The 20,468-nt window shown below is 54.6% G+C and overlaps 1 protein-coding gene across 18 annotated transcripts in view; it reads left to right on the top strand.

Annotated features, from left to right (window-relative positions):
* ZFPM1 (zinc finger protein, FOG family member 1) overlaps positions 1–20,468 on the top strand; it is a 34,148-nt gene that overhangs the window by 1,092 nt on the left and 12,588 nt on the right. For 2 of the 18 annotated variants that reach the window (XM_080352114.1, XM_080352103.1), the window contains exons 1-3: positions 10,665–10,758; positions 13,330–13,455; positions 15,227–15,316. In XM_080352114.1, the coding sequence (XP_080208240.1) occupies positions 10,680–10,758; positions 13,330–13,455; positions 15,227–15,316 (295 nt within the window). In that variant the 5' untranslated portion in view covers positions 10,665–10,679. Of the gene's footprint in view, positions 1–53; positions 911–935; positions 2,674–3,107; positions 3,175–3,201; positions 3,267–3,313; positions 3,384–8,263; positions 8,334–10,664; positions 10,759–13,329; positions 13,456–15,226; positions 15,317–20,468 lie in introns of those variants that run through there. The other 16 variants (XM_080352118.1, XM_080352117.1, XM_080352104.1 and 13 more) reach the window with 15 other exon arrangements.

Genomic DNA, 20,468 nt, shown 5'->3' with positions numbered 1-20,468 from the left:
TGTGGATGTGTTTTTTTTTCCTTTCCCCCTCGAGTCGATGGAAGCTGGCGATAAGAGGGAGATGGGAGGATAGGGAAGGCTGGCCACCATGTGATAATCAGGCTTTATCTTTCTCTTGAAATAATTGCAAGGCTGAGTTGCACCTACCTGTTTCCCTGCCTGGGTGATTGCTCTGGCGATAAAGCTCAGCTAGACTTTTACCCGGGTAGAGTTAAAAATAGTCCCAGCTGCCTCCTCTATATTTCTTTTTTTTTTTTTGGTGATAATTTTCTCCTTTAGCTTTATCCAACTTCCACGGCTTTTTTTTTTTTTTTTCGGCAAAAAGCCAGGCTGCCCAGTGATCCCTCCCTGGGTAACTCCAGCTCATTAAACCAGGAGTGTTAAGCTCGAAGCGAGCGGTAGCGTCGCAGCCGCCGAAATAACGACACCAATGTGAGCGATAGGGCCATGTGGGGGTTGCACCGACAGCAGGACCCCCGGCCGGCCTCGACACCCACCGGCCTGGACCTTTGTGGGGGGGGAAAAAAATAGCGCTGGACGAGGCCGCGGCAGCTTGGCCGGGCGAAGGCGGCTCGTATCTCCTTCCCCTGCTGCTTTTTCTACAGAGATGTGAAGAAATGATAAAAAGTGGGAGGCTGATCTCAGGGCCGCCGGCGATGGCCAAAACTGATTAAAAGCTGAAAGCTTGGAACCTTTCCTGTATGTGTCAACATGAAAACAGTCATTAGAGGCGGCGAGCGCGGCGAGAGCGTCTTTGCCGCTGAGGGCAGGTCTGCATGAATCAGGGCTCCGGTAACCAGACTCCTCTCATGTACAGACCGGACCTGTTTCCACAAAGTCTATCTTTTTTATCATCTCGGCTGGAGCATTAACAGAAAAAAAAAAAAAAAAAAAAGCCTCATCCAGATTGGTATCTGCTGATTTTATTTTATTTTTCCTGAGTGACGCTATGTTCTCGTTCTGGCTTCATCTCTTCTGGGTTTTGTTGGGTTTTTTATTTATTTTTTTTTAAAGCTGGATGCGATGTGCAGATAGGCTCGCGGGAGAGCGGGCGATCGCCAAGAGCGATAAGACAAAGATCAGACACCGGACTATATTTAACCAGCTGCTGTAACCTTCTTTGCATTTTGGGCTGCAGCGATGCACGGATGGAGGGGGACGGAGTTCCAGCCCCCCCCCGGCACCCCCTCTGCGCGGCGACACGCGGTGCTGAGGCTTTGCAAACCGATTGCATCTCGATGGTGGCTTCGGATAGCGGAGAAAACACGCGGAGCATTTACTCATTTAATTTTTCGGGGTACCTGCCGTGGGGGGCAGTTGCATTTTGCCCCCCGCTCCATCCGCGGCTGTGAAACCAGCAACCTCCCTGCAGCTGCTGCTGCTTTAGAGGAGGTGGTGGATTTTTTTTTTCCCCTCCTCTTTATTTTTTGTGTGCGTCTGTCTTTTGTTCTGCTGGTAGATAGATGTGAGGGGCTGATAGCGAAGCAGGAGCTGATCTTCAGCCTAGATAGCCTGTTATATTTATTAACTTCAAACATGGGAGTGCGGGCACCGGGCTGATGAGCGCGGCTGCTGGCAGCTCCTCCGCACCCGCAGCGCCGGGTCTCGATGGGGAACCCGATAAGCCACAGATTGATCTCGTCTTGCTGATGTGCCTCTCCCTCTGTTGTTGTTCTAATAGGTTTGTTGTTGGTTGTGTTGTTTTTTTTTTTTCCCTTCCGAAATTAACTGGAAAGGAACATTTTTTTTTGTAATAGTTGCAAGGGCCTGTTGTGGTGGGTTTTGTTTTTTTTATTTTTCTTTTTTTTCTTTCCTTTTCCCTTTCTATTCTGCTTTCAGCTACAGTAGATCTGAGCTCCTGATAAGTGCAGATCTCCATCCTGATAGAGATAAGGACTACTTATCTCTCCCCACCAGACCGGAGCAGGATTCGCTACAACAACAAACACAGCAAAGAGGGGCAAAAGGGCTTCAACAATTTGTTCCATTGCAAATATGATTAACGCAGGCGCTTTAATTATCTGATGGGGGGCAGCTGCATATGTGTTTTTATTTCTCAAGGTGTGTTATTTGTTTTTTCCCCTCTCATGTGCTCTGTGAAACAAGCTGAGCTCTCCCCAGCGCCTGTTATCAGCTGCAGATGTTGCATTAGTTTGATGAGAGCTTTGACTTTCTTTTTCGATCGTTATCTCCCATTCTGCTCATCATGGTGAACACATGGGCTGGGGGGGGGGAGGAGGGGGCGGAGAGCGAAAGCACTGTCATATTTTTGCGTGTGGATTTGCTTTAATTACAATTAGATGGTGTTAGATAGCGAGTGTGATCTGTGCTGTTAAACTTCTTGATGGGGTGGTTTGTTTTGGGGTTTTGTTTTGTTCTTTCCTCTTTTGCAAGCTCGGCTGCTCCCCGGTCCCGTGTGGGCTCTGCGGTGATGCTGGACGGGGGATCATGGTGCTGGGCAGGGGGTCTTGTTGCTGGATGGGGGATCACAGCGCTGGCTGGACCGTGGCTCCCATCCTTCCCAGGAGCTTGGAAAACTGCATTTCTTCTAAAGAGACGACAGTGGCCAACCCAGTGTCTATTTTTAGTGGCGGCGTGGTGAGGTGGTGGCGTGGGATGCTCCGGCACGCCTCCCGCCCTCTCCCTTCGCTCCTCTCCTTTCGGTCCTTGCAGGTGACTAACTGCCTCCTCTTGCTTGGTTTTTTACTGTTGTGTTTTTTTTCCCCCACCTCCCGTCACTCTGATACTGCTGCACTTTCCCATTCCTGCCAGCCTCTGTGCCTCAGTTTCCCCATCCATGCCTGCTTGGGAGGGATGCTTGATGCCGGGGTGGGTGACAGGATATTTTCTGCACCTCCTCGGGGGGTGCCTTGGTGTTACTGCCCCTCCCCCCCATGCCTGGCCCTGCTCCTGGTATCCCAGGGGTGGCATCCCCACATCCCACGTGTCTGCTGCTCCCACGGGTGCCGCCTGCTTCCCTGCCAACCCCTCCCCTCTTGTGCAAACCCCCCCTGAGGCGTTTGCCAGCCCTGACTCAGTGGCATCTTGAAAGTGACGGCTGCTGGGTGCAGGCAGGGGTTCAGGTGGCGCATCTGCCCCCACAGCAGCTCTGCCCAGCTCAGAAGGCTCCAGCCTCTCAGGATGCGCTGTGGGTGACATTGAAAGCTCCCGGAGGTGAGGACCCATCATGGTCCCTGCAGGGTGGGACGAGGCTGGGCTGGCAATGCTGCGGTGCTGGTGGGATGCAGGCGGCAGAACCCACCATGGTGAGCATTTCCTGCTGGGAACAGCAAAAATCCGTTTTACTGCTCAGTGCAGGGTTTGGACCAGCCACAGGTGATGCTGGAAGATGTTTTTCTCCTCTTCCATGGCCAGTGATCCAGGTGAGAGCATCCTTGTGGACCCTATGTCTGGGAGAGGTGTTGGCACCTTGATGGTGGCCAAGGGGACCTGTGCCACCAGCCCCGTGCTCTGCCAACCATGGCACATGTCATGGCCATCCCACGCATGTGCTTCCTGCAGTGCCAGGTCACCCTTTGAGTCCATTTTTGGTCCCCGCTCAGGGTGTATCCCCAGGATGGTCCTTCCTGACAATCCCGATCTCCACATCGGGCGAGTGTGGGATGCTTGGCGGGTGAGTGCCAGAGCCAGGCTGGCACCCGGTGACATGGTAAAACCTGTTTTGCCGAGAGCCCCGGCACACATTGCTGCCGGCAGCTGCACCGACGAGGGAGGCTGCGGCAGATTTGGCAGCCGACCGCTTCCAGGGCCTGTGGGCGCTGGGGTTGGGTTGGTTTGTGTCTGCTACATCCCACACCCCTGCGATGGCCCTTCCCCGGGCAGGCACGGAGCTGCCGTGATGCCCATGCCATGGGGATCGTCCCTGATGTCCCACACCGGAGTGGGAATGTCACCTCTAGCTGGGATTTATGGGTCTGGATCTGAACTTGCACAGTTGGGCAAGATCTTATTTTCCACTGTGAATCACGAGGTCACTTAGAAAGTGGCAGGTTCCCCTTGAGCCAAGTTGTGAGCCAGGGTTGGGAAGCACGCAAACCTTTCCCCTTGGGTGTTGCAGAAGATAGTGCCCTGGTGCAGGTGATCTGTGGTTTCTGGAGAGGGGCAGCTCCGTCCCTCCCCAGGGACCCACCAGAGCCACCCAGCACTAGCAGCATCACAAAGACAAGGTGGCATCAAGTCTCTGGGGAGCAAAGTCCTCTGGTGTCACCACATCCACAGCATCCCCAGGGCTTCCCATGCTGGTCATGGGGTTGATGCCACCCATGTCCTTGGGAAAGGAGGGGACAACGCTGCCCAGACTGGGAGCAGTGGGGCTGGTTCAGCCCCAGGGCAGACCCCTGTGCAGTGTTGGTGGATTTGGGCTCAAATGCTCCCATTCTGAGCAAAGGGAAGAGACTGTTTTCCATGTGTGCTGTCCGTTCTAGTACAAAAAAAAAAAAGCCCCATAATTTGCCTTGGGAAAACACCGGCTGGGGCGATGCTGTGGAGAGAAAACCAGCCCAGAGCATCCACGGCGGCATAGCCTGGCGCTGGGACCTGAGCGGGATGTGAGCAGCCCCCAGCACTGGTTGAAGCAACTTGGTGAGACAGCAGGAGCAGAGAAGCTTTGTGCTCCTAAGATATCTTTATTTAAGAAGTGGAAAAACCCTCTCTGCCAGCCCTGTATTGCGTTCTGGCTCTGTGGGTCCTGTGGCTGTGCCAAGGGCATGGATTTTTGTTCCTGGAGGGAGCAGAAATCAGCTCCCCCCTTGCTGGAGAAGAGCAGGAATGGGAGCAGGAGGCAAATATATCTTTTTTTTGTGTGTGTGTGTGTGTGTGTGTGACACGTCCCATGACTGTTTTTGCTGCCTGACTCAGGGCTTTTGGACTCTCCAGCTTGGCCAGGCTGCTGTCCCGCTGCTTATTTTATCAGGAAAGTTCAAGTGTTTCAGGGGTAATACAGTTCCCTCTTCCGATGGCTGCCCGGCAAAGGCTCCGCATTGTTCCTGCTGCAATGTGTTTTTTTGGAAGGGCTGAAATGCCGAAAGGAATGTAACTGCTGACCTTGGGCTGCAGTGGGGTTAAGGAGTGTGCGCCTATGAGTCACTCCAGATAAGAGCCTTCCATGGCTTTTTTCCTTCAAAATAATTCTTTATCTCCTCTTTCTCACATCAACATATTTTCTTGACATCTCCCATTTGATAGCGCGTGGAGGAAATGTGCTCTTCTAATTTGTTCATCTGATGAAATATAGATGCATTGTTTTCTCTCGTCCTTGGCGAGCTGGGGGTCGTGGCCCCAGCGCTTTGGGGATGCTCCGTGGGCTCGGTACCAAATTTTGGGGTTGCTCCGTGGGGTTGGTATCCAGAGTTTTGAGGATGCTTGGTGGGGTTGGTACTGAGTTTTGGGCATGCTCGGTGGGCTGGTACTCAGAGTTTTGGGGATGCTTGGTGGGGTTGGTACTCAGCATGCGTGAGGATTTGGGGACGTCCTTTGGAATCGGTACCCAGAATGTGCGAGAGTTTGGGGATGTGCCTTGGGATCGGTACTCAGATTCTACCGAAGGATGCCCGAGCAGGAGAGCATCACCCCGTGCATCGCCAGCTCAGGGGACCATGCGGAGGAAAATCTGCTTTTAGCTTTCTCCCCCGCTCCGCCGGGAAGTTCAGCTTCTCGCTGGCTTCTCTGTCTCCCAGCTGAGGCCTCTCATGCTACTTCCAGCTCCTATGATAATGCGGAAAGTTGAACTGGCCCCATTACTGCGCTGCGATGGTTGCCTCGATAACGCCCCGATAATGGCAGCGATAGCGGCAGCTCGGTAGCCAATGGCTCTGCCGCTCCTCCCATTAACATTCCCCACCACGGACCAGCTCGGAGCTGCCTATCTGCTCTCCATTTCCACTCCTCCGCTAGATAAGAATGGAAATACTGACTTCATAGCTCACTGATTAAAGTGTCTGGATTTCTTGATAATACACAGATAAATTATGTTTTTCAAAAAGAAGGTAGGGAAGGGAGTGCGAGGGGAGGGAAAAACCTCCAGTCCATTTTTTTCCCTCCCCCCCATCTTTCCGGCCGTGCCCTGCGGGTTGGGGTTTTTCTGCTCTGAAATTCCCTCCCCAGCCTGTGCCCGGGGTTGGCGGTGGGAGGGCAGAGCCCTGTGCAGTGCCCTCCGGGACAGGAGGGTCACGGTGGGCAAATAATTTGTGGGGACCATGTGGCCGGGGTGTATTTGCACATGTAATTGTGTCCCCTTGCTGGGATGGAGATATTGTCCTCATTTGCCGGGAGTGTTCGGCTTTGCTGGCTGTGGTGATGCCACATGGCTGGGATTCCAGGGCCAGCTGTGGCATCTTGAGTGGGCTCCAGCTGTCCCCAGGGACCAGCAGCCACTGGAGGGGACTCAGGGATGCTCAGGAGACCTTTCTGCACTCATCTCCAGCCCAAGCACCTCCAGTTCTGCTGCAGGATGCTGCCCACTCCCTTGGGATGCTTCAGGACCAGCTTAATCCCACTGGCCCATCCAGGCTTAAAGAAGCTCAAACCATCACACCCCATAGCCTCAAGCAAGGCCGAGTCTTGGGACCAGGCACTGCTCCTTTAGCTTCTGCTTTTCCAATTTATACTCGAGTTTCCTCACTTGTCCCTGACGGAGCAAATGGGGCTTCCAGACTTTTTGGTTCCTTGTGCTGGGAAAGGTATCGACCACAAGAATCTAAGTTGGTTTCATCTAAATATAAAACTAAAGAGCAAACAGTATAAAGTTCATTTTTTAATGCGCTGCCCCATTCCAGTTGGGCTGCTCTCTTTATTTTTTTTAGAGAACTGTGATAAAAAGCAGTGATAAAGCCAGGACTGTTTTGTGTAGGAGTCGGTATCTGCGTTATCTATCTCCCTTTTTCACTCTCTGAGCAGCTCTGTTGTTTTTTACCCTTATCTTGCTCCACCAAAATGCCAAGAACAGGAAAAAAAAAAATAATAAAAAAAGGCAGCGCAGGCACACGCGTTTGCACAGAGGCAAACTTGGTGTGCGTGAACAGCCACGCTGGTTGGAGTTAGAGGAAGAGGAGGGTTGGGGTGAAGGTGATGGGGGTGCTTGTGCTGGTCCAGCAAAAGCTGCCCCGGTGGTGTCCTGGCAGGGTGTTTGGGGGCAATGCTGTCCCAGCACCCCCCAATGGCCTTCATTGGCTGGGCTTGTTGCCAGCAGCCCACCCTGCTTCTTGCAGATGGGCCACCCAATTGTGTTGGACCTGCTGAGGATCCTTTTCTGCTCCTGGAGCCCTCCCGGCCCCTGCTTGTTGCTGCTTGGGGACCCCAAAGTGGTCCAGGATGGCACTGGGACCTGCCACTGGATGCACTGGGGGCTGGGAGCATCAGGGACTCCCCAACCAGAACATCTTCTGTGATAGGTCTGGTGGACTTTAGGGCCGTGTCCACCATTATCCTTGCCCCTATTCCTCCATCCCTGACAACCAATGATAGGACAAGGGGTAATGGGTTCAAATTGGAACACAAGAAGTTCCACTTCAATTTGAGAAGAAACTTCTTCCCAGGGTGGCAGAGCCTGGCCCAGGCTGCCCAGGGGGGTTGTGGAGTCTCCTTCTCTGCAGACATTCCAACCAGCCTGGACACCTTCCTGTGTAACCTCATCTGGGTGTTCCTGCTCCATGGGGATGAGCATTTGAGGTCCCTTCCAACCCCTGACATTCTGTGATTCTGTGATCCTTGTCCTCACCTGGTGCCATTGTGGACTGAAAGTCTCGGAGTACAGGCTGGAATCTGTCCCCATTCCCTTTCTGGCAGCTTTTGGCAGCGGGATGGACCTGGTGGGACCCGAAGCTGCTTCCCACAGGTGTGGGGACGGCTCTGGTGTGGCATCTCTGGGGTAATTTGTCGCTAGATTAGCAAAGAGCTTGACCTCTGGCCTTTCTGTCACCTGGTATTGATGGGCTCTATGTGGCCATGCGGCTGGGTGAGCATCCACCCCAGCCCTTCCCTGCTGAAACTGCTTTATTCCAGGTGGGAGAAAAAGCACCAGAATTGAGGGTTTTTTCACCCAGAAAAACTCCCTTTGGCCAGCAGCAAAGGCACCTGGTGCAGGAGCAGTGGCGGCAATGAGCTGTGCACATTGGTGCCACCTTCCGCACTCCTGCACATTTGGAGTCTGAAATTCATGGATGGAGTTTCCTTATGGATTATTTGGGGTATCCAGCTGCCCCCCAGCTGTGGGCTGACCCTGGGCCGCCCAAATCTTGCCAGGAGCAGTGTCAGGTTGAACATCTCCAGCTGCTCTTGGATGGGGATTGGGATGGAGGACACCCACAGGCTCCCTGGTAAGGACTGTTCCCTCTTTCTGGCTGCCTCAGTTTCCCTCCTGGGCTCTGATCAACTCCTTCCTGCTCTGTCCCTCCCCCTCAGCCCCCACCATCCAGGGAGGCAAGACCATGTTAAGCATCTCATCCCCGTCTCATGGAGCAATCTGCTCCCATCCATCTGATGTGCTGGGGATGGCTCTATTAGACTCTCTCCTCTCTTAAAATCTATCAGGGCATTATCAACCCCATCTGAAACATAAAGTCACTTCATTGTCATTGTCCCTGTATTTTCTTTCTCTCATTATTTTCCCGTGCCCCCCGTGGCCCGTTCCCCTCTCACCCCCCCTCCAGCCACTGTTTGATATGATGCGGGCTCTCTCGCTATTAGTATTAGTAATCGCGGCCCCTGAAGTGAAACAATCTCCTGTAATCTATCAGCGGTTTATCGGCCCTATCTGAGCGCCGGGAATGGCTGGGCTCGGCGATGGCGCCATGCTCGGCCGCTGATAAAGTTACAGAGTTCAGGCGGTGATGAATGTTAAGTAACTGCACCCCGCGCAGATAGGATATGGACTTGGCAGGGGGAGCAGCTCCGGCTGAAACCAATCTCTCCCCTATCAGCAGAGCTGCCTTTTCTCAGGCTCTGCTTCTCCCTGGTTCTTTTTTCCCCCCCGACAGTTGCGGCCGGAGGCTCTCCTGGGGTAGCGCTGCCCTGCAGTGGGGAGGGATGCTTAGGGTGCTGCATCCCATGGGGATCGATGGGGATGCTCCTGGGTGGGGACATGACATGAGCAATCCCCCAGTCAGCAACCACAACCCCAACTATGCCTTATTCCCCTCCTGGATAAATTAGGCCTAAACAAATCATAAATTTAATTATAAACTTTTATGATTTTCCCCCCAACACAAGCAATTGCAGCATTTTCCCCATCAGCAACTGCAGCATCCCCCACTGTCCTTCATTCCCCTCACGGACAAATTAGACCTAAATATACTATATAGTTAATAATAAATTATTATAAATATGTTTAGTAACAAATTATTATAAATATCTGCCTTGAGCATTCGCAGCACCTGCAACCCACCTGTGAGCAATCACAGCATCCCCCTCCTGCAAACAACAGCAACATCCCTCCATCAGCAATCGCAGCATCCCCTACCACCTTCCTTACCCTCCTGGATAAATTAGGCCTAAGTACTTTATAAATTTAATTATAAATTACTATAAATCCCCCCGCTCTGTGAGCAACTGCAGCATCCCACCAGCAATGGTAGCATCCCCACTTTCCTCCTGGATAAATTATGCTTAATTTAATAATATATTATTATAAATCCCCTCTCCACCTACCAGCTCTCTAAACATACTTATTTTTTCGTTGCCTTTTTAGTACAGGAAACTGCAGGAAGGGTCAGGGCAAGTTTTATCTGGGGGTGATGGAGAAAGGCCCCAAATTAGAGATAGGATGGCCCCAACTGCTATCGGCTCCATGCATAGGGCTGATATTTCATGTGCCGCTATCCATGGGGGGAGCCCAGCCCTGGGATGCTGCAGCCAGGCTGATAGGGCAGAAGGTTGGTTTGTGCTCAAAAACGTCCGTTTTCCCCAAAAACAGGGGTACTGGGGGAAGTCTTGCCACAGGACCCCCATTTTTGGAGCGCATAGCAATTTAATGCTGGATCCCAGCAGCATCAACCAAGGGGAGGGGAAAAAGTAACCCACTGGCTGCGAATTTTTAGGACCAGCATCATTTTCTAGCCACTGAAACCTCCTTTGCCCTCGGCGCTTGGCATCCCTGATCCCCAGGGGAACGGATTTGGGGACACCCGAGGTCGTCAGTAAAAGCAAACATTAATACATACCAGGGGAAAAAAATATTGGGTGAGAAGAGCTGGGCTGGTGTCCCATCAGATACTGGTGGTTTTTTGGATTTGCAGCCCAGGCTGCTCGCTGGGCGTTGCTGCGGGGCTGACACTGCACAACCCCGCTACGAGACCCCAGGGAATCCCCACCAAGTCGCCCAAAATTGTTTTGCAGCTGGTGCAAGGAAGGATCAGGAGCAAGTTTTCCTGGGAAATCCCAGTGTCTGTGCCTGCTCCTCCAGCCCTTTGCTCACGGCTGCAAAATTTGGGGGAAAATAAGGCGGTGTAGGGGCGGCAGTGCCTGGGCTGGATTCCTCACATCTCCATCGCGAGGTGATGGAGATGGGGCTTTATGCTTATTATGCTTATTATGCTTATGCTTATTATTATTGAGGCTTATTATGTATTATGGTTATTAGAGAGAGTTTATTATTATTATTTTGGTTTATTTTTAATTGAAAGTTGGATTCAGGGCTGGCGCAAGGATGAGGAGGAGCTGTCAGGATGAAGATGAGAGTCCCCATCCTACTGCCTGCCTGGTCCCGGTGGAGCTGGGGACGTCCCCAGGGTCCCTTCAGCCTTGGTGAGGGTGACACCCCAACCTGAGCACCCTGGGGAGCTTTGGGGTGCCTGTGGGTGAGGTTTGGGGTGCTGCTCCGATCCATGCTCTCCCTCCTTTGGGCTCAGCACCCACCCAGGATTTTTATTTTAAAAAATAATCGGGTTTTGGAGTTGGATGTGTGCTGATGAGCATGGAAGCCGGTTGCCACCAGCCTGCACGTGCTTTATGTCCAGGACCCGCTTTCCTCCATGGGGACTCCTCCTCCTCCTCCTCGCTCCAGAGCCGGTGGGAAAGTCTGGGGCTGTTGCTATTTTCTATCTGTTATCAAGGCCTCTTATCACTTTGCTCTTGTCCGCGTACCGGCTTTTGGAGCGTCCAGGGTCTCGCTCTTGGCAGCCTGAAAAAGTCTTTTCTTCTTTTTTTTTAATTTTCTATATTATTTTTTTTCCTTTTATCTAATTTATCACAAAGCGCAAAGAATTGAGAAAAGGTTTTATTGTTCCTGCGAGAGAGAACTTTAATTTGAGTGAAATTTGAGTGAAATGGTCAAATCATTACCTTGATAATGACGGGTTTTCCTACCACTGGGTATGCCAACCCTTGCGCCCACCTGGACCCGCGTCCCCAGCCTGTGGCACGAGCTCATCGCCTCCGCTTCCCGCAAGTTTTTACAATCGCTGTAATTTTTTTATTTTAAAGAGGGAAAAAAAAAAAAAAATCCTTCATTGTTATAAAAAAAAAAAAAAAAAAGAGGGAGAAGAAGGGAGGGAGAAGAGTTAATCGTCGAAGCGGAGTATCTTGGAAAGGAGTATTTTTTGGCTCGTCCCCTCTCTGTAAAGCCAGCCTCAGTAATTCAGTTTTAAAGCATGAAAAAAGGGAGTTGATGAAATTCCACTATCAGCACTGAACCAATATGCAAAATATCTCGCTGAAAATCAAATAGCTATTATGTTTTCATTTCCATTTCAGCGTATTTGCTTAATGAAGAATAGACAGATCAGACAAGCCGAGGGAGGCTGTGTGCGGTGATAACTGTGCAGGGCTTCCAGCAATCCCGGAGAAGTGACGCTCCGCTCCCTGCTCCGTGCTCCCTCGCTTGCTTTTTTTAAACTTTTTTTTCCTTTTTTCCTTTTTTTCTTTTAAGCTCTCCAGTAGTTCATTTAACCCGTGCAGCCAGGATTGCCAGGGCCAGAGCATCCCCTGGGACTGGGTGGACACAATGAGAGTGGGATGCTGCAGTGGGATGCTCTGGGTGCATCCAGGGACCGTGGTGACGTTGTGCTGGGATGCTGCCGGCAACCTATCATCCCTGTAGGCACTTGGTGACACTATGGTACCCAAACCCCGGGCTTTATACAATTACATTTATACAGGGCATCCCCACCTCCCTCCTGGCTGGGGTTTGGTGTTTTGGGGTCCAGGCACTTCTGGGTGGGTGTCACATGTGGTACCAACCCCATCCATCCCTCCCCGGCTCCGTCCATCCCTCCCTGGCCAGGCTGAAGGTGCTGAGCTACGGAGCAGGCGAGAGTCGGGTTAACTTTATCATCAGCCCAAGAGCCGTGAAGGCGTGAAGGAAGAAATTAGCCTAACAATGTTTCATTTACAGCGAGAGAAACGATTTGTTAGCTGGCGATTGTTTCTGAATATTATCAGAGCCTTTTTAATTGTGCTGGAACTGAAATTAGCAGAATTAGAATAAATTGCCTTCCCTTCTCCGGCAGCCTCTTTATTCACGCTCATTGTTGTCTGCTTTGTATAGATTATGGGCTCTTTGTTCTCCCGCTGTAAATATACATGCCTGGAGTCACGGAGAGCAGCTGAGGTCTGCAGAGGATTTGTCACCGCCGTGTCCCCCTGTCCATGTGCCAGGCTTGGTGGGACAGTGCCATTTGGGGCACCAGGCAGCCCCCGGTGCGGCGTCGTGCGACATGAGCCGCGTGCGCTGCTGTTTTCTTTCTTCCTTGATTTTTGGCGCGGATGGGGGATGCTGCGTTGCCATGGAAATGGCAGCATGGGCTGGCAGGGCCGTTTGGGTGTCCCTCATTTGCACCCTTCATGTCCTGCTTGCACCCTGTGTCCCCATCATAGCATCTCCCTTTGTCCGGGGCTTTGGGCATGGTGGGGGGGCTGGTTTGTGGGTCCCCATCAGACAAAGGGGCTGGAGACTGTGACGGACAGTCTCTGGGGTCCCTCACCCCGTCCAGGGCAGGTGCCAGGGGGTTCAGTGGGAAGCTGTGGGTGAGGGGTGCTACGGGCTGGACACCCCACTGTGCCACAGCTGTGGGACAAGGGGACCCTGCTCACATCCCCAGTAGATATGGGGCTCATTCCCCACAGTATCTACAGGGGACCCAGGTGTCTCTCAGGGGCCATCTCAAGGTGATGGCTCTGTAAACACTCCCTGCAAGGGGACAAGGACCCTAGGGAGATGCTGCCTGGGGAGGGGGCTTCTCCCTGCCAGCCCCACACCCACAGTGGGTCAGGAAAAGGGCCCTTTGCCAGACCCCACATCACCCGCATCCTACACTTCCCAACTGTGAAAACCCCTTGGGGTTTTCTTTCCCCCCATAACCTCCCTGTGTGTTTCAGCAGGTTCCCTGGCAGCGATGGAGGACGGCCCCGTGGGGGAGAAGAGCCCCTCGGAGAGGGAGGGGGCTGCCTCGGACCGCGAGGGCTCTGCCGAGTGTGATGCCTCCAGCCCCCCCAGCAGCGAAGGTGAGTGTGGCCGCGACGGTGGGGGCTGCCCATGATGTCCCCCCACTGTGGGGACAGGCTCTGCCACCAGAGTAACCTGCTGGGATCCTGGGCACCATGTCTGCTGCTGCTGCATGGTGTTAATTGGCAAATGAAGCAGCCTGCTTGCCCATCAGGGAGTGGGCTGTGGGTTAAGTGAGACCTCCCTGGGGACACCCTGGCCCTGGGGTGACCAGTGGGAGCGAGGATGCTCCCCATGGCCGGCGTAGACAGGAGCAATCTCGGCTTTGCCGAGGGGCCGTGAGCCGGGCTGCTGGAAACCGGAGCGCGTTGGTCACCGTGATGGCTGCTAATGAGCATCATCACCCCGGATCCGTTACAGCACCTCTCACCTGCCCCGTGCTGAGCTGCTGGTGGCAGTGGAAGGATGTGGGGGTGCAAAGTGTCCCCTCCAGGGATGCAAAATGACCTCTTGGGTTGAAAAGTGACCCCCCCCTAGGGATGCAAAGTGACCCCCTCGGGGTGCAAAGCAGCCACCGAGGCTGCAAGTGCTGACACTGGCAACACCGTGGATGGGGATGTGGGGACAGGGACATTGCTGCCTGCTTCCTGCTCACGCCCCTGCCTGCCACCCTGTGCCCCACCCCAGAGGTGGCTGCGTTTCAGGGCCGGGCTAAACCAGTCCCCAGATATCCCTTAAGTTCCTTCCTGTGGAGGTGGGGGCAAATCCTAATCAGTTAATGTTTGCAGTGCCCTGTGAGATAACCACGGCAGGGCAAGGCTAATGGAGCCAGCCAGTCCCCGGCAGCACCCGCTGCCTTCAGCCACCGGCAACCAGGGGGCAAAGCATCCCCTAAAACCACTGGAGCCAATCAGGGAAAGGGGGGGATCCACGCCAGGGCAGGGAGGGTTCACCGGCAAACTTTGCTTGGTGGCGGAGAGAAGGGAATGGTGCTTTATCTGATGGGGGAGCTGGGCTGGGGGCGAGGAAGCCGGGAGCCCGGGCGCGGAGCTGCACCTGGCACTGGGCTGCCTCGATAAAAAGGTGATAGCAGAGATAACGCCAAGCAGCAATAACGGCCACTAAAGCTTTCAGCGCGATGGATAAAAATCGATATGCCAGGCACTTTGATTTATAGCCAAAAATAATAGGACTTTTATACCCGGTGATTGATTTATTTGATGTTAATCATTCCGCTTATCACCTGTATTAATAATCTCCAATGCCGGTGACGTCACCCCTGGGTGTTCGCTCTGGCGCCGATCGATTGGTCTCCGTGCTGGTTTATCCGCCCGGGACGCCAAGGCAAACATGTACTTTGGGCGCTAATCTTCCACACTGTCATATGCAGATTGGCTTTATCAGCTGCATCTCCAGCAGCAGTTAATGGAGAAAATAATTGTTATCAAGTTGCTATGAATACGCCACAAATAGAGCCGTGACGGGAGCGGGGCCGAACCGGGTGACGTGGGGCCCACAGTGGGGTGGGAGAAATGTGGGTGGTGTTTGGGGTGGGAGGTGGGTGCCCACCCATAGGTGGCTTGGGAAGGATGTGCAGGTGGGTTTGGATGTCCTTGCAGGTCACCCCGTGGGGCACAGGGGACCTCATGACTGGGTAGTGGGGATTTTTGCTGGGATTTTGAGGGGGAAACCCCACTATGCACATCCTCAAGGGTGAACCCCCAGGCATCCTGGTTCTGGGGTGGCACCGCTCCGGTGGTCCTGTCACCAGGGGATGTCACCTCTGAAATCCACCACGCGTGACCAACTGCCTTCCCTCTCCCGACACAGAGTCCAGAGACGCCCCGGAGAGTCCAAAGGAACTGGAGAAGCTGGATCCCGGAGAAAATTCCCAGGAACCAGACGCCTGGAATGGGCCAGGTGAGTCCCCAGTGGGTGGCCAGTCATCCTGCTCCATCCCAGCTACACTACAGGCTGGAGCAGCCAGAGCGAAAAACAGTATGAGGAGGACTGGGAGCTGGGCAGGATGCAGATAGCAGCACTTCTACTGGAAGAGGAGGTGTGGGGTGGGGGCTGTGGTCCCCCATGTCCCCTGTGCCATTGTTGAGACCATAAAAAAAAATAATCCATGAGCAGTGGGGATGCTGGCACCATGGCTGGCATCGCGCTTCCCGGCGCAGGGAGGGTTTGGACCCCGTCCTGCATCGCGAGGGCACTAACAAACATCCTGGCAACCACAAAAGTGCCGCTCAAGCGGTTTCGTGATAGTTATCAAAACCCCAAGGAGCAAATAGAACCATCTATCTCCCTCTCAGCATCTCCGCGCCGGGGCCGCTGGCACCCGGGCAGCCCTGTGGGTACCCCGCGCCCTATCGCCCCGCTATCTCCAAACCTTCCCACCATGGGGTTACGCTTGGGGTTCTTGGCGTAGATTTGGGTTTGCGGGTGCCTGTCTGATGGGGACGGCACTCGATGGGTGCATGGGGATGGGACTGCATGAACTGAGACTCTGCTCTGTCCTGGTGAGGCCCCATCTGGAGTCCCGGGTCCAGTTCTGGGCTCCCCACTTTAGGAAGGACAAGGAATTGCTGGGGAGAGTCCAGTGAAGGGACACAGAGATGCCGAGGGGTCTGGAGCATCTTAGTGATGAGGAGACACTGAGAGAGCTGGGGCTGTTGAGCTGGAGAAGAGAAGCTGAGAGGGATCTTATTGATGTTACAAAGATTTCAGGGTGGGTGTCAAGAGGTGCCAGACTCTGTTCAGTGGTGCCCAGCGTCAGGGTGAGGGGCAACGGGCACAGACTGAAACTCAGGACGTTCCATCTGAACATGAGAAGTTTCTTTAGACAGTGCCAGAGCCTCGACCAGACTGCCCAGAGTGGTCTGGAGTTTCCTTCTCTGGAGACATTCAAACCTGCCTGGACCTGACCCTGTGTGATCTGCTCTGGTGACCCTGTGTTAGCAGGGGTTGGACTGGATGATCTCCAGAGGTCCCTTCAACCCCACCAGTCTGGGATTCATGTGACACTCCCAAGGGTGGATGTGCCACATTTCGGGCCCCATTGGCGCTGCCCACCCCCTGCTCCTCCCAGTGGGTTGGTCCTGGTGGATCTGTTTTCGGAGCCGCATGCGATGGGAAGGGGTGATGTAGGACAGTGATTGCTCTGCAGCGATGGACGTGATGGGGGGTCCCCGCTGTGTCCCCAAGGCCACCAGTCTCTGGCACAGGCTGGGCCATGGGAACCACCGGCTGCTGGCGCACGTGCTGCGGCAGCTGCCGAAATCCCCACGGCCCCGGGGGAGCCCCGTCCTTGCTCCCCGGCCCGCCCCGGCCGAGGGGAAGCGCTGGCCAGTCCCACTGATATCCCAGCCCTTCCTGCGTGCCGGGCAGGAAGGAGCCATGAGGCCACCCCCGGCTCCTCCTTATCTGCTCCTCGGCCTTTTGTCCCCACCATCCCCTGTGCTGGCATCTCGGTGTGTCACCCCCAGCTGTCCCAATGCCCCAGGGTGGTCATGACACCGTGCACCCCCATATTCTGGCAGAACCGGCATCTACGGACCACGATGCCTCAGCTCTGGCCGTGCCTCCCCTTCCCCCCATTCCCTCGCCGGAGCGGGTTATTTGCATTCTTTATGTAAAAGAGATTTTATTATCGCCTTCTCCCAGCCCATCTCTATTCTGGTAATTGGAGTGGTATTAATTTCTGTGTGGCTGGGAGTTGATGGCGGTCCGGCGATGCTGCAGCGATAGGGTGTTCCTTTCGCACCAACCGCCGCGATAGCCCCGTCTATCAGGCACTCTGCAGGCTCTGCACTTATCAGGGATGGAGCTGGCGAAAAGGGAAACTCTGAGCAGCCTGAATTTTCTTCTTTTTTTTATCAGGCAGGATCCGCCGTATGTCAGCAATGGCAGCCGCAAAGATGTGACACGGCGGGGGGAGCGAGCGGGCTGGTCCTGGGTGCCTTTGTTCGCACCCTGCGGGGTCTCTCACCTTCCCCTGGCTCTTTTTTGGGGGGCTACGGGTGTAACCTCCCCATGGCTTTGCCCTCTGGGTCTCCGAAACTCCTGCCCACTGGGTGCAGCACCGTGCTGGGACCTCTGCATGGAGCTCCTTGGCCCCGCATGCTGGAGAGGGAATATTGTTTTATCTTTGAAATGACCTTGTCTGTTGGAGGGGGCTGCCGCTTGCCTGGCTGATATGCAAATCCCTGGGAGCTGGAGGCTGTAATCCACAATTTGGGAGCCTTTGCAGATGTGTCAGGGTGCTGGGACACCCTGACTCTGTTCTGGGATGGAGCGTGGCTGTGTGTGGTGCCCACTTGTGCCTTCATCTTCTGATGGGGCTGGAGAGGGGATGTCCATCCTCCCTAAATTCGCCCAAACCACCCCAAATCCTTCTCCCCAGCCCTGCCAGCTGCTCTCAGCCATGCCCCAGGTTTCCATCTTTCCCACTCGTTTTTGTTTGCTCTGGAGCAGGGTTGATAGTGAAGAATTTTGGGAGCAGCTGCAGCCTTCACCTCCCCTCCCACCCCATTGCTGCCCAGCCAACCTCACCATGTCAGGCCGATTTTTGCAGAGGGATAAGGTGAAAAGCTCCAAGAAATGTCACCAACATGTTGTTGGGACAGGAGAATGGAGGAGAGCTGAGCCCGGTGAAGGGACCGGCTGCTCAACCACCTTATGAGACCCTGGAGAATCTCCACCAGGAGCAGCCCAGGGGAAGCCTGGCCAGCATTTGCCTTTCTACAAGGTGGGATGAAGTTTTTGCCTTTGTCCCTGTGGGGACACCAGTGGGCCACCAGTAGAGAAGGGATGGAGCAGACAGGCACAAAGCCTGAGTGGCTTTTGGCCTGTCTCTCTGAGGGTTCCTCACTCCCTTTCCTACATCAACTTCACTATTTGGGTCCCCACCAAGATTTCCACCTTGCTGCTGGCTTCTCCAGGGTTTATTTAATTGCTCACGGGTGCTAATGATGGCTCTGGGTTAATTATGGAATATGGCTCAGGTCCACCTCTCCCAGAACCAGGGTTCCATCCTCACCACCAGCCTTGTGTGCGGGGTATCAGGATGGGACAGGGCAACTTATTATATTTTTGGTGCATCTAATTAAAACTGCAATTTTTTTTTCTTTCCTTTCCCTTCCCCCCCGTCTTCCCCTTTGCCTCCCGCTCGCCTTCGGTTGTGTTTATCTGCACCACGACTCTTGCCTGAATAATCTCCGGCTGCCCGGAGTTTGTCTGCAAACCTCAAGGTTGATTATCGGGGCAAGCAGGGCACGGCGAGGAGGGGACGGCTCGTCCGGAGGGATGGCCCCGCGCCGCCCATGCCCCCTCGCTCCCCCTTCCCCTCCGCTCTGGTATGTGTGGGTGGGAAAAAATTATTCCAGCTATTTCATTTTATCGCTGGGAGCCGGGCTGTGCAGCAGATAGTTATGTTTGTGTTTGATTGCTGCGGGTTGGGGAGAATTCGGGGTTCGGGGCAGTGGCCCCCCAAGTTGGGATGTTCCTCAGGGTCCTGACTCCCTTCTCCCTTTGCCTGGCTTCTGTCTGGCAGAGCCACATGTGGGCACTGAATGCAGCAGGATGATCCTAGCATGGGTGGCGGCACCTGTCCTGGCTTGGGGACATTGAAGGGGACCCTGTCCCTGCTGGGATCTGTCCCTGCAGGTTCCTGCTCTCAGTTCAGCCTCTGTCTGGGGGCATTGCAGGGTGGAGGGATGCTCAGGCCAGTTTGGGGACACTGCGGGAGTGCAGGGACGCCGCTGTGTCAGGCAATGCTGGGGACTGTTGAGACCTGCAGGAACTGTCCCCTTCTCTGTCCCCATCCTCCCCTCCATTTTCACCTGGAAAGGAGAAAAATGTCTTGCACACTTGGGGCGCGAGCCCTGGGGCCGATGCTGCCTGTCTCACATTGATTGACAGCTGTCAATCAGTCCCACCTTGCTGCTCTGCCCTGGACTGGATCTCTGAACCCGGTGGGTTTTAGGCTTGGAGCGAGGCTGAGCTCCCACTCCCCTCCTCCAGCTGGGTGCTGTCCCCCTGGACGTCCCCCCCAATTCCTGCAGGCAGGCCTATGCGGTGCCCCCCCCTTTTCCGGAGGGGATATCTGCCCTCTGCATCGGCTCCGGGCCCCTTCGCTCCCCTTCCGCCCCTCGTCTGCCTTCCTGTCCCCCCACGTCACCCCTACCCGCTGACTGGCACCAGCCTGGGGGGTCCCAGCAGCCCCACGAGTGGGGACAGAGCAGGGACAGGGGGTTCCTGACACAGGAGTCCAGTCACCCCTGGGGAAACTGGAAAGTTTTCCTCCTTCCCATCCTCCCTGAGCTCTTGCTGATGTTTTTCCTGGTGTTTATTCCTGTCCCTGTAGACACAGCTCCCACTTATTTCCCAAGGTGGGGAACCTGTTGGGACAAGGACCCCCTGGGGACAGGGACTCCCTCAGGGCCACATCCCAGCAGGACACAGCAACACCCTGAACACAAACGTCCCGGGGCGGCTTATCGGGACACGTCCCGCTGGGGCAGGGCACCCCAGCTGACGTGGGCTGTCAGGGACAGGCCATCACGGGGTGACGTGTGGCACAGCCTGTGCCCGCCCCGTTGCTGCCGCCTGCCAGCTGTGCCACACAGCTGGCCAGCGGGGTGCCTGGCTCTTTTGGGGTGCAGCAGCTCCCGGGTGTCCTCACTCCCGGGCGCTGGGACGTGCCCGCTCTGCTCTGTAGGTCACAGCTCCTCCATTAGCCAGGGGCAGGGTTCAGCCTGATAAAGTTTTGCTTTTGTACTCTGTCAAAAAAAAAAAAAAAAAGATCAATAAATTGCAAGCGATGGGCAGGAGGGATAAAGGCAGAGGTCTTTCCTTGGCTCCTGCCCTGTCGGGGCAGTGGGGTGCCCCCCTGCACCCCAAAACCAGCAGCAGTCCAGCTCTCCCACAACCGTCCCCCCTCAATCCATGGCAGCTTGACCAGAGCAACCCCAGGCTGAGCCCAAGCAGGCGCAGCCCAGCAAGGCTGGAATTTAAACCCTCCTCACTCCTTTGTCGTCCCCAAGGCTGCCCTGATTACTCGAGCACCCGG

The sequence above is a fragment of the Nesoenas mayeri genome, assembly GCF_963082525.1.
Source record: "Nesoenas mayeri genome assembly, chromosome: 12".
In the NCBI taxonomy this organism is placed as follows: domain Eukaryota; kingdom Metazoa; phylum Chordata; class Aves; order Columbiformes; family Columbidae; genus Nesoenas; species Nesoenas mayeri.
This window is presented reverse-complemented; position numbering and strand designations above follow the sequence as displayed.